At 37.5% G+C, this 10,852-nt stretch overlaps 1 protein-coding gene across 2 annotated transcripts in view; it reads left to right on the top strand.

Moving 5' to 3' along the window:
* The window catches only part of vaspb (vasodilator stimulated phosphoprotein b), a 44,391-nt gene extending 33,814 nt beyond the window's left edge, over positions 1-10,577 (top strand). The window contains exons 5-14 of one of the 2 annotated variants that reach the window (XM_059330960.1): positions 136-248; positions 610-920; positions 1,745-1,869; positions 2,921-2,972; positions 3,112-3,139; positions 3,582-3,621; positions 3,770-3,826; positions 4,637-4,709; positions 8,206-8,263; positions 8,729-10,577. In XM_059330960.1, the coding sequence (XP_059186943.1) occupies positions 136-248; positions 610-920; positions 1,745-1,869; positions 2,921-2,972; positions 3,112-3,139; positions 3,582-3,621; positions 3,770-3,826; positions 4,637-4,709; positions 8,206-8,263; positions 8,729-8,763 (892 nt within the window). In that variant the 3' untranslated portion in view covers positions 8,764-10,577. The remainder of the gene's footprint in view (positions 1-135; positions 249-609; positions 921-1,744; positions 1,870-2,920; positions 2,973-3,111; positions 3,140-3,581; positions 3,622-3,769; positions 3,827-4,636; positions 4,710-8,205; positions 8,264-8,728) is intronic. The other variant, XM_059330961.1, reaches the window with a different exon arrangement.
* Positions 10,578-10,852: the final 275 nt, after the last annotated feature.

A 10,852-nucleotide genomic window follows, 5' to 3' on the forward strand; every position in this document is an offset into this window, starting at 1 on the left:
TGTCTGACCATAAAATCCTAATTACATTTAGGAACTTTCTGCTTCATTTATCTGTCCCTGTTCATCCACTGATTTATTTTCGGCTTGTTTACATGTGTTTGTTGCTGACAGATGTGTTTGTTTGTTTGTTTGTAGGTTGGAGCAGCAGAGGCTGGAGCAGCAGGAACGGGAGCGCCAGGAGAGAGAGAGACAGGAGCGGGAACGTCAGGAGAGAGAGAGACAGGAGAGAGAAAGACAAGCTGCTGCAGGTCAGGAAACACCACTTAACTATAATACAGTCCGGTCATAATGATTCAGCTTAATAACTGAATGGAACTGCATCGTGATTAGATCATATATCGAGGTTTTCTGTTACACAATCATTAAATTGGTAATAACAAGCACAGACTCACTCAAATTGGAAAATCTGATCTGAGAATATCATTTGAAGATTGCCATTTTGTTTATAGAAGACATTACATAGTCGTGTAGCAAGAAATATTTACGTTTTCTGTATGTTTTTAAAAAATGAGTTTGTGATGTGAAGAGCTAAGTCGGATAGAGTCGGTAAGTTGATTCTAAATAGGTTGGTGTTAATCATTCCGCTCTGTTCCTTTTTCTTTCTTTTAGTCCCGATTCCTCCACCTCCACCTCCTGCTGGAGGCCCCGCTCCTCCACCTCCTCCTCCACCTCCTCCTCCTCCTCCAGGACCTGGTATCCCTCCCCCGCCGGGACCACCTCCCCCTTCCTCTGGAGGACCTCCACCAGCCCCACCCCTGCCTCTTCCAGGAGGAGGAGGAGGAGGAGGAGGAGGAGGTGGAGGAGGAGGAGGTGGAGGAGGAGGAGGTGGAGGAGGAGGAGGAGGAGGAGGAGGTGGACTTGGAGGAGCAGGGGGCTTGGCAGCTGCCTTAGCAGGAGCTAAACTCCGCAAAGTATCCAAGGTGAGTAACAAAACTGCAGTATTCTGACTGCAGTAACACAAAGGGTTAAACTGAGAAAAACTGCTTTAAAGTGTATTAACGTGTTTTAACTGTCGGCAACATGTGTTATAGGGAGATCTGTGATATGACTCTTATTTATTATGTATTGATGATGTAATATTTACGCTCAAAAGTCATGATGGTTTATTTGACCTTTGACACTAAAATGTAGTTCCTGTCTCTGGTTTTACTGTAGGGTTACTGTAAGGTTCTAATAGTGATGATAAACAGAGAGCAGGAACTATAATGTTGTTTAAAGTGTTTAACAACTCTATTCAAAGATTTGTGTATTTTTGACTTAATATTATAAAGTAATGTTATATTTTAGTCTTAATAAAATTTTATCTCACTTTTTTTACTTGATCACTAGATAATAATTTCCCTTTCAAATAAACTCATTATTTCTATTTTTCTAGTCTTCACTTTTCAACACAATGAAGAAATAAAAGGCTAAACTGTATCACAGTATTATTTCTCTGAAATGAAGCAAAATTAAAACCTTAAACTTTGTCACAAGATAAAACAGACATCAAGGACTTCATTTTTAGTTAAAACTCAATTTCTCCCAAAAATGTATTTACTGCAGTTAGACTCTGACTATTGGTCTCTGACAGTCTTTTGAGGGTAATGTAACCTGGACTATAGTTAAATATCTGATGTGCTCCTCTAATAATAATAATAATAATAATAATCTGCTGCTGTATTGATCCAATGTGAGAGTGAGCTATGATCCATCAGTGGTTATTGACTCGTTATTGATATCGTTATTGCTGTGTGCTCCTCAGCAGGAGGAAGGAGCTCCTGCAATCAGCAGAGCTGACTCCAGCCGCAGCAGCAACTCTGGAGGAGGTGGAGGAGGAGGAGGAGGAGGAGGTCTGATGGGTGAAATGAGTGCCATTCTGGCACGAAGGTGAGTGACATCATCACAAGATTGAAGTCAGATAAAATGTTTAATGCCAACTCTTAATTGTGCTTATTTTATTATGGCTTTTGTATAAAGTCGTTTTCATCTACTTTCCTCTTTGGACCAATAATGACATGACAAGTGTGAACTCCTCCTCTACTGAATTGTACATATTAGGAGGGTGCATATATTTAAAAAAAAAAAAAAACGCCTAACCCTAAAAAAAAATCTACCAAAACGTTTCTCAGCTTTTTCTTGTAGTATTAGATGTCCCTAATAACAGACTAAAAGTTGACTAAATCTAAATGTTCCAGATGGGCAGGAAGCCACCAACACTAGGCAAAGCCATATGAGAAAGGAGAAATAATAATAATAATAATAATAATAATAATAATTATTATTATTATTATTATTATTATTATTATTATTGAAGGGAAGCTGTAACGTGTCTGTATTGAAGGTGCTCATCAGGAAGTCTCACTGGAACTGATCACATCTTTGTGGTTGGAAATGTAATAATTAATACGAGTGAAAATCATAAAGTTCAATTAAATTTATGCATGTTATTCATTTTTCAGAATATATGCACCGTATATGACCTATATTAATGAGTAGGAAATGACATAAATACATGTCCAAAATGAACATATCTATTGGATCAAATAATCATCTAGTGATATTCTCAAGAGCTTTAAATGATTCTTTGACCCAGAAAATGTAGATTTTTGACTCTAAGATTGACCTTCTGAGTGGCTTGGAAGATATATTGGTTCTCATAGATTTTATATCCATCCAAAATGTAAACTTATGGTGATAGAGAGCATGTGGAGAAGACGTGTCCCCTTTATTTAGCTCCGCCTCCTGACTAGAAGGAGTGATGGTCATTTTAAAGACCTGGAGGTTTGAAAATGGAGCATTTGTTTGAGTCAGAAATTGTTAAACTTCTAGTATGTTTTTAAGTCCATCTGATACGACTGTAAACCACTGAGAAACCTTTTGGAAGAGTTTATTTTAGGGTGAAACCATATTTGCATGATAACTTGTGGTTTGTCTTCAGGAGGAAAGCTGCAGACACTGGAGAGAAACCTGCTGTGAAGACCCAAGATAATGTAAGTCACAGTTTTTCACATTAATTTTTATGTTGCGGTGTCAAAACCAATGTGGCCCGACACTGTAGGTGATGGATGAATCTAAAATAAAAGCATGTTGGTGATGAGTCACCACGTGGTTTCTGTCTGTTCTCTCCAGGATGATTCAGAGCCTCAAGGCCAAAGTGGTGAGAAACCAACACTTTAATCTTTCTTTGCTGCTTCTGATATTCATGTTGACTTCACAACAGGACTAAAGTCTGGAAGCAACATTCTGTTCTCAACGTCTTTGTTAAAAACCAGTGTGTATTCTCTGTATTTCTGGATGTGTTTACTACATGATCAGACTTTACCTTTATTGAATTGAACCATTTTCCTCCATTGACCTTTAGGTAAACATTGATGTTATCAGACCATTGGTGAATAAATGTTACCAAAAGAAAAGAAGGCTTAGTTTTTGGGTGGAGGAGATTTGGAAGAGTCACAACTTCAGTTCAAAAGTCAAAAACAAATCACAGTTTGCATTATTCACTTTAGCTCTTTTTTCTTTTTGCTTCCAAACTTTTGTCCTGTCGTGTAAAATACAAAGTGAAGGACAACAACTAAGGTTTTCTACATGTTCCTCTCCAGACACCCTGAGGAGACCGTGGGAGAAGTCGTCTATGACGAGGTAACAGAGCTTTGACTCATTTCATCACTAAAGCTTTCTCCCTCAGCTGACTAGAGTAGTTCTCCATCAGTGTGAACGTGTTAATCTGCCCGAGTGGTTCTGTGTGTGAATGATTCTAAAGAAGCAGGTGTGTGTTTCTCACTAACAGGAATAACTCCATCTCCAAGAGCATGGACTCCACCCCCCCATTGTCCCAAGGGTCCAGGTATTCATGCTGCCTTAGCTCCCCTTGCTTCTCCTTCCTCTTCAGGTTAGCGCAGCAGCACTGCAGCCTGCTGGGCTAGCGTAGCGCCCTCTAATGGAGCAGAAAGACATGCACCCACGGGACCAGCAGAGACAGGGAATAATAAGACAGAAGCTGAACTGTCATTAATGATTATTCTTCTCTTTTGAGTGCTGGGGTCGATGTTCTGCTCTTGTGGTAACCTTTGTATCTTTCTGAATTATTGCAAAGTTGATATCAGCTGAGAAAGGTAATGCAGACATGGAAAAAATGATTTTTTGTTTTTTTTGTTTTCTTCAATGTATGGTTCGTTTTAATGCCTGCTACAACTAAATGGATTTGTTTTGTATTTGTTTGGACAAATATAATGATGACAACAAAAATAGCTGGTAAGAGTTTAATTTAAGAGCTGATATCTACACATTTAACATGGTTTTATTGATCATAATTTTGGTTATTATCAATAAAACCATGTTTGCTCTCATCATTATATTTGTTCAAACAAATGAACCTTTAGTTGTACCAGACATTAAAATGAACAATAAATAGTTGAAATAGGCTGATCTAATATTTTTTGTATGCTTGGGAAGGTTAAGCCTCGTTGCATCTTTGGGTGTGTGGACGTTTCTGCAGCTTTCTACTCACTCTTCCTTCCTTCCTCCTCTGGTTCTCCTACTGCTGATGTGCTTGATTGACAGTCGGCCTGTCAAAGCAGTGCCATGGACCTTCTTGGCTTTTTCTTTTCCTGAAACACAGACATGAATATTTGTCTGTTTCTTGTCTTTATTATAGGCCAAAACCTGCAGGCAACAACAGCAATGATACAGGTGGGATGGATGACTCCGATTTAGAGAAAATGAAACAGGTGAGTTTCACACCAGAACAGCAACAACAATTCTTTATCTTATTTGATTTTATTGGTGCAAAGGACAGAACACAAAACAGAAGTGGTGACACACTGTACATACATACATACATACATACATACATACATGCATACATACATGCGTACATACATACATACATACATACGTACATGCATACATACATGCGTACATACGTACGTACGTACGTACGTACATACATACATACATACATACATACATACATCAGTGGCGGGAGGTGCATTTCACACTTAGGCCTTCAGTGATGTCCAACTTAGTCAATAAATACCTTTCATTATGCCAGCATTTATAACACCAGGACTGGAGAGTAGTTAGAAACACACTTAAGCACTACTAGGCATTGCATCACCTCAGTTGTGTACAAAATGGGCTATTATCCGGCGCATTTTAAAAATCAACAATACCGCATCAGCAATTAAAACATATCTGATATGCTACTGTCAAAACTTAAAAATAAAAGGGTCTTTAAAATTATCTTTCCAAAAAGTTTTATTAAATGAGTCCACAAAGAATATGCAAGCTTTAACAAGATTGTACAATAAATTGCAAAATCGCAGTTTAATATCAGAAAGACACTAACAAGATGGCCATACTTTGGCGACAGCGACACAATAAACAAGTCTCTTTGTGAAAAAACGTTTTCATGTCAAAACGTGACGTATCACGACTTTCTGTGACCTGTTGTTTTGAGTACAACCACACAGCTGCGCCAGTGTGCCAGATTATTTACATACCGTTAACAGTCCCGGGTGTGACTCTGTTGATCTGCATAGCACTGCCGTGGCTCAAACTAGTAAGTATCCATATCCAATCACAGGACGCGTAAATGTCACATTCAACGTGAGGCCAGCTAGAGGGCCTTACTGACACAACTCGTGATCTGATTGGCTATCGCAACTATCTATCAACTGTATTTGCCCGTTCACTTACAGTGCACAGACGCCCGCATTGTTGATTCTGAAGGCCCAGGCAGATTTCATACAGCCTGGCAACATAAGATAGCTGAATTCTGATTGGATAAAGACTCTAACCTAAAAACAACAGCACTGGAAGGAGCATAATATGACATGAGGAGAATATGAATACTTTTAGATATTTAGGGAAAGTAAATGAAAAATTAAATTGACCTTTATCATAATCATGATCATGATTTCTGGTTATATTAGGCCAGCAGAGAAGGCCTTGCTGGCCCTGACGGCCCACCACTGACATACATACATACATGCGTACATACGTACATACATATGTACATACGTACATACGTACATACATACATACGTACATGCATGCATGCATGCATACATATTTACATGCATGCATGCATACATATATACATGTACATATATACATGCATGCATACATACATACATGCATACATACGTATATGCATACATGCATACATATATACATATATGCATGCATGCATGCATACATATATGCATACATGCATACATATATATATACATATATACATACATGCATACATACATACATGCATACGTACATACATACGTACATACATACATGCATACGTACATACATGCATGCATACATATATACATACATGCATACGTACATACATACATACATACATACATGCATGCATGAGTGACAGTCGGGACTGATGCAGCGTCTGCTATCACAACACAGTTAAAATAAGTACGCCATGCATGTAAACTAAGGTTGAGAGTAATCAGATTACAGACCTACTATACATTTACATGGATATACAGTTACCCAGTAGCTACACTGCATTAAAAACATCCTATTGCCTGCATAACTCTGACTAAGCTGGTTACTAGTGTTTCGACTATTTAAAGCAACATGGAACAGTTTGTTGTGTTGGTTTTGGCGCCTCCACGTGGATAACAGCAGTTATCGCTACCTCCTGCTGTGAAGATCTTGATCTGGATAGTATTTGTTTTGGAAGCAAGTGAAAGAAATATGCAAATATTATCTCTGTTTACATCCGAACACATTAGACCTATAATAGGCCTTCTGTATTTTTCTATATCATAAATGTCATACACCACTTATATATTTGAACATTTTTATTCATTGATGTTCATACTACTACATGCAACAACCTATTTAACTTATTTAACATGATAAAATAGGTTTTCTCCAATGTGCAATATCTGTAAAAATGCAAAGTACTTTCAGGAAACAAAGAAACACCAAAAATACTTATTAATAATAAATGCCAAGAGCAGAAATGTATGTATATAGTGTATAGAATGTATGTATATGTCTTATTTTTATATTCTTTATTCTGTCTTCTATATCTTTGTGTCTGTATCTTGAGCTGCTGTGGCGACTATATAGTATAGTTTTTTATCAATCCCTCTTCAATGACCATGATAATTTTGGGAGAAATTCTGAGATTATAATGGGTGTGTATTGCACGGAATGTTCGTGTCAGAGTGTGTGATGTCATCGCTCAGAGTGTAGAGGGAGAGAAAAAATTGTCAAAAAATAAATTTGAAAACTGCGCTCCAGACCGCAAATTCCACTTTACAGAAATAATTTATACATAGAAATGTAGGAAAATTTGTCTTCTCACTCACAATCCTCTGGTAAAGCTGTCAGAGTTATAGTTTGGGCGTACGACGCAAAGATGATCCACCAACACCACCAACAGCCTCATTGGGTCCCATATTAAAAACGCAGGAAGATTTCGAAAAAAAGGAAGATGGAACAGTTTTTTTAGATCGCTCTAACAAAGCTATTTTTAAATTTTTCTTTTAAAAAATCATATGTAGACGTTCAGGAAGAACTCGGGACGCTCAAAGTGAAGTCGGAACAATGATAGGTATTATGGTTTTGCCAAAAATGCTTTCTGTTCGAGGCCAGAAATTCGAGTCTGTCCACCTCTGCTGTCACTCTTTCGGAACATCAACAGCTGCAGTTAATTCTGTTGATTGCTTTGATCTGATTGCCTTTGATCTTTGATGTGATTACAGTTACAGATACACACACACACACACATGCACTAAAGTGTGCACACTCCTCACACATGCATACACATGCTTCATACACACACATACAGGTAACTTTATGTGATTTTACTTACACCTACACACACGCACACACACACACACACACACACAAATTTTGAGGTTAAAGGGCATAGTTTGAAATCTCTGAAGAGTCTCATCATAGTGTACACACACCGGCAGTAGCCCCCGTGGCCCTTTCAAAATTTCTCGTCTGTTTTCCTGAGAGTACTTTGCATTTTACAGATATGGCACATTGGAGAAATCATATTTTAGCATTATATATTCTATCAAAATGATCTGCGGAGGAAGGAGAGGGCGAATTCAGGATCAGTTTTAAATCCGTCTGCTGAATGAGTGACCAGGGTTGACTTTTTAAACTGAGACTGTTTCATAACCTGTTAAAAGCTCCTTGCTTTAATTACTGACTGCTCTGTTTGTCAATATTAATATTCTGCAGGAGATCCTGGAAGAGGTTCGGAAAGAACTACAAAAAGTCAAGGAGGAAATTATCGGAGGTGAGATTTACTTTTTTTGAAATTCTAAACATTTTAATTAGATCCAAATATAGTGGCAATAACAATAATTTTCTTTCATAAGAATCTTAGGAGTCCTTTTTTTCATTTATTTATATTAAATCATTATGCCCATTTCCGCCAATGGGCATATTTGCTCTTTTGACTCAGTACAAAAAAACTAGTCACTTGGTGTCTCAGAAATAATGAGAAACTCTCAGAATAATGCTATTTTCTTGAAGTATCTTGTTTTCTCAAAGTAATGACTTATCTCTTAGTATTTTAGAAGAAAAACAGAAAAAATACTTAGCATCTCAAAATAATGAAACGTTGTTGTATTGTGAAGTATTTTAAGAGTTTTTGAAGTAATTAGTTGTAGAAATATTCTCATTATAATGACTATCTTTTTTTCTTAGTCTGATCCTATTACTTGGTACTTGATGCTTGTTTTCTTCTCCTCTTCCACAGCTTTTGTTCAGGAGCTGCAGAAGAGAAGCACATAGTTGTGCCGAGCGTCAGGTGTAACGAGGGATGAGATAGATAGAGGGACCTCTCCTCCACTCTGCCCTCCCATGTAGCCCAGGGATTTCCCTTTCTCTCCTACACATTTTCTCTTTTCTCTCTCTCTTATTACACCAACACGTGAGCATACTTGCTTATGTGTACATCATGCATATTCACTTCATGTAAGCGGTAACCCAGGGAGCCTCCTCGCGTCGCCATCCGTCACTTTTCACCATCACTCACTAATATTAGTGGCGGTGATCCCATCTCTCCCATCTCTACCATCTCTCCCATCTCTCCCCCGTTCATTCATCCCGTCCCCTCGTCTCCTCGGTGTCCATCTGAACCAACTCGGAGCACACAGCCACACTGTAAAAAGGTCTAAAAACCAGATAAAACAGTAAAACATAGGGAAATGATCTTGCTACATGGACAGATAATTTACCTTGACAAGATTTCTTAAATTAAGATTATTAAATCTAGAAATAAGCATGTTGAACACCTAAAATAAGAAATTAACTCTTAAAACCAGATAAATGATCTAACACTTCTAAATCTTAAGTTGTTTTTTTTATCTTGGTAAGAACCAAATAATCATCAGGTCACTCTGCTCGGGCCAGTTCATCACTGCTGGCAGCTTTAATTTATCTGGTTTTAAGAGTTAATTTATTATTTTAAGTGTTCAACATGCTTATTTCTAGATTTAATAATCTTAATTTAATAAATCTTGTCAAGGTAAATTATCTGTCCATGCAGCAAGATGATTAGTGTTTTATCTGGTTTTTAAACCTTTTTTGCAGTGCAGCCACAGTTGCTCTTCCATTGGTCATCATGTACACTCATCATAACCCTCTTTTCTGCAGAAATCCTGCTACTTGTGTCTTCTCCCTTCTGCTATCAGACGCACCATTTACTGATAGAGCAGTCTTCAGTATTCAGGGACAACGTATAAGTCACATTTACTGTAATAGCAAGATGCTGGGAGGCTTGTTCTCTCTTTCTCAGTTGGCAAACAATAGTTTAACCTCAAACACTGCTGTGGGTAGGTTTGTTCAGACATCTGCTGTTAGGTTATTGTCTCTAATGGTAGTTAGAGGTGGAACAACAACAATAATGGAGGATGGATCAGAGACCCCAGCTCCCTGACTACTGCAGTCAGGTGGACTTTCAGCTCCCAGCAACTAAAGAACTAAAGAACTAAAAGAGCACAACACAAGCCTTCACTGCTGCAGAGAGGAAGAGGAGACAAGCAGAGGGACTCTGATGGACAACCTGAGTGTGTTGTAGTTTTATGATGTGTGAGAAATGTATTCTCTTTGCATTGCACTTGTTCCAGAGGAAGTGTGTCTGTGTGCCACACTGCCTTGACAGACTATTCCCTCTCACTCTGAATGAGATATTTGTTGGCCGGCGCTCCTCCACTGTTATTATTTTCTTCCATTCTAGCTATGTTTTCTAACTCTGAAACATGAATAATGGCCATGATGAGGTCAATTAATTTGGCCATGACCAACTGCCTTGAGAATAAATATATAAATATATATATATATAAGGAAAAATATATATTTGTTTTGAGGGAAAATGTTAGCAAAAATGAAATGGTGTTTCTATTTTAATTGAAATGACTGGTGAATGGGGATTTTGTTTTCCTTTTTTTTCAATGATTGTTTTCTTATGAAATGTTATTTTGGGTTTACTGTTTCTTTTTTCTAATAGAGTCTAGGCTTTTTACACTGAAATATTAAGAAAACAGCTTAGAGACACTGGATTAGAAATGCCTTTATAGTCGAATACAGCTGCTTCTTGAAATGCATTTTGTTGTCTTGACTCAACTTTTTGCTTCCTGTTGCAGGTTTTCTTTGAATTAAGATGAATTCATTTTATGAACTCTGGGCTGTATTGCACAAAATTTCTTACACTGAAATCCAAACTCCTCTGTTAATTTGTTAATTGGATACTAGGGATGCACTGATTGTAACAAAAAATAATATCTTTGATGATACAGATGTTTTTTGTTGTTTATTTTGTTTTTTATATATTATTTTGTTTGTCTTCATTATAAAAAATTAACTGAACTGTTTTAACGGA

The sequence above is a fragment of the Centropristis striata genome, chromosome 4 (assembly GCF_030273125.1).
Source record: "Centropristis striata isolate RG_2023a ecotype Rhode Island chromosome 4, C.striata_1.0, whole genome shotgun sequence".
NCBI classification, from domain to species: Eukaryota; Metazoa; Chordata; class Actinopteri; order Perciformes; family Serranidae; genus Centropristis; species Centropristis striata.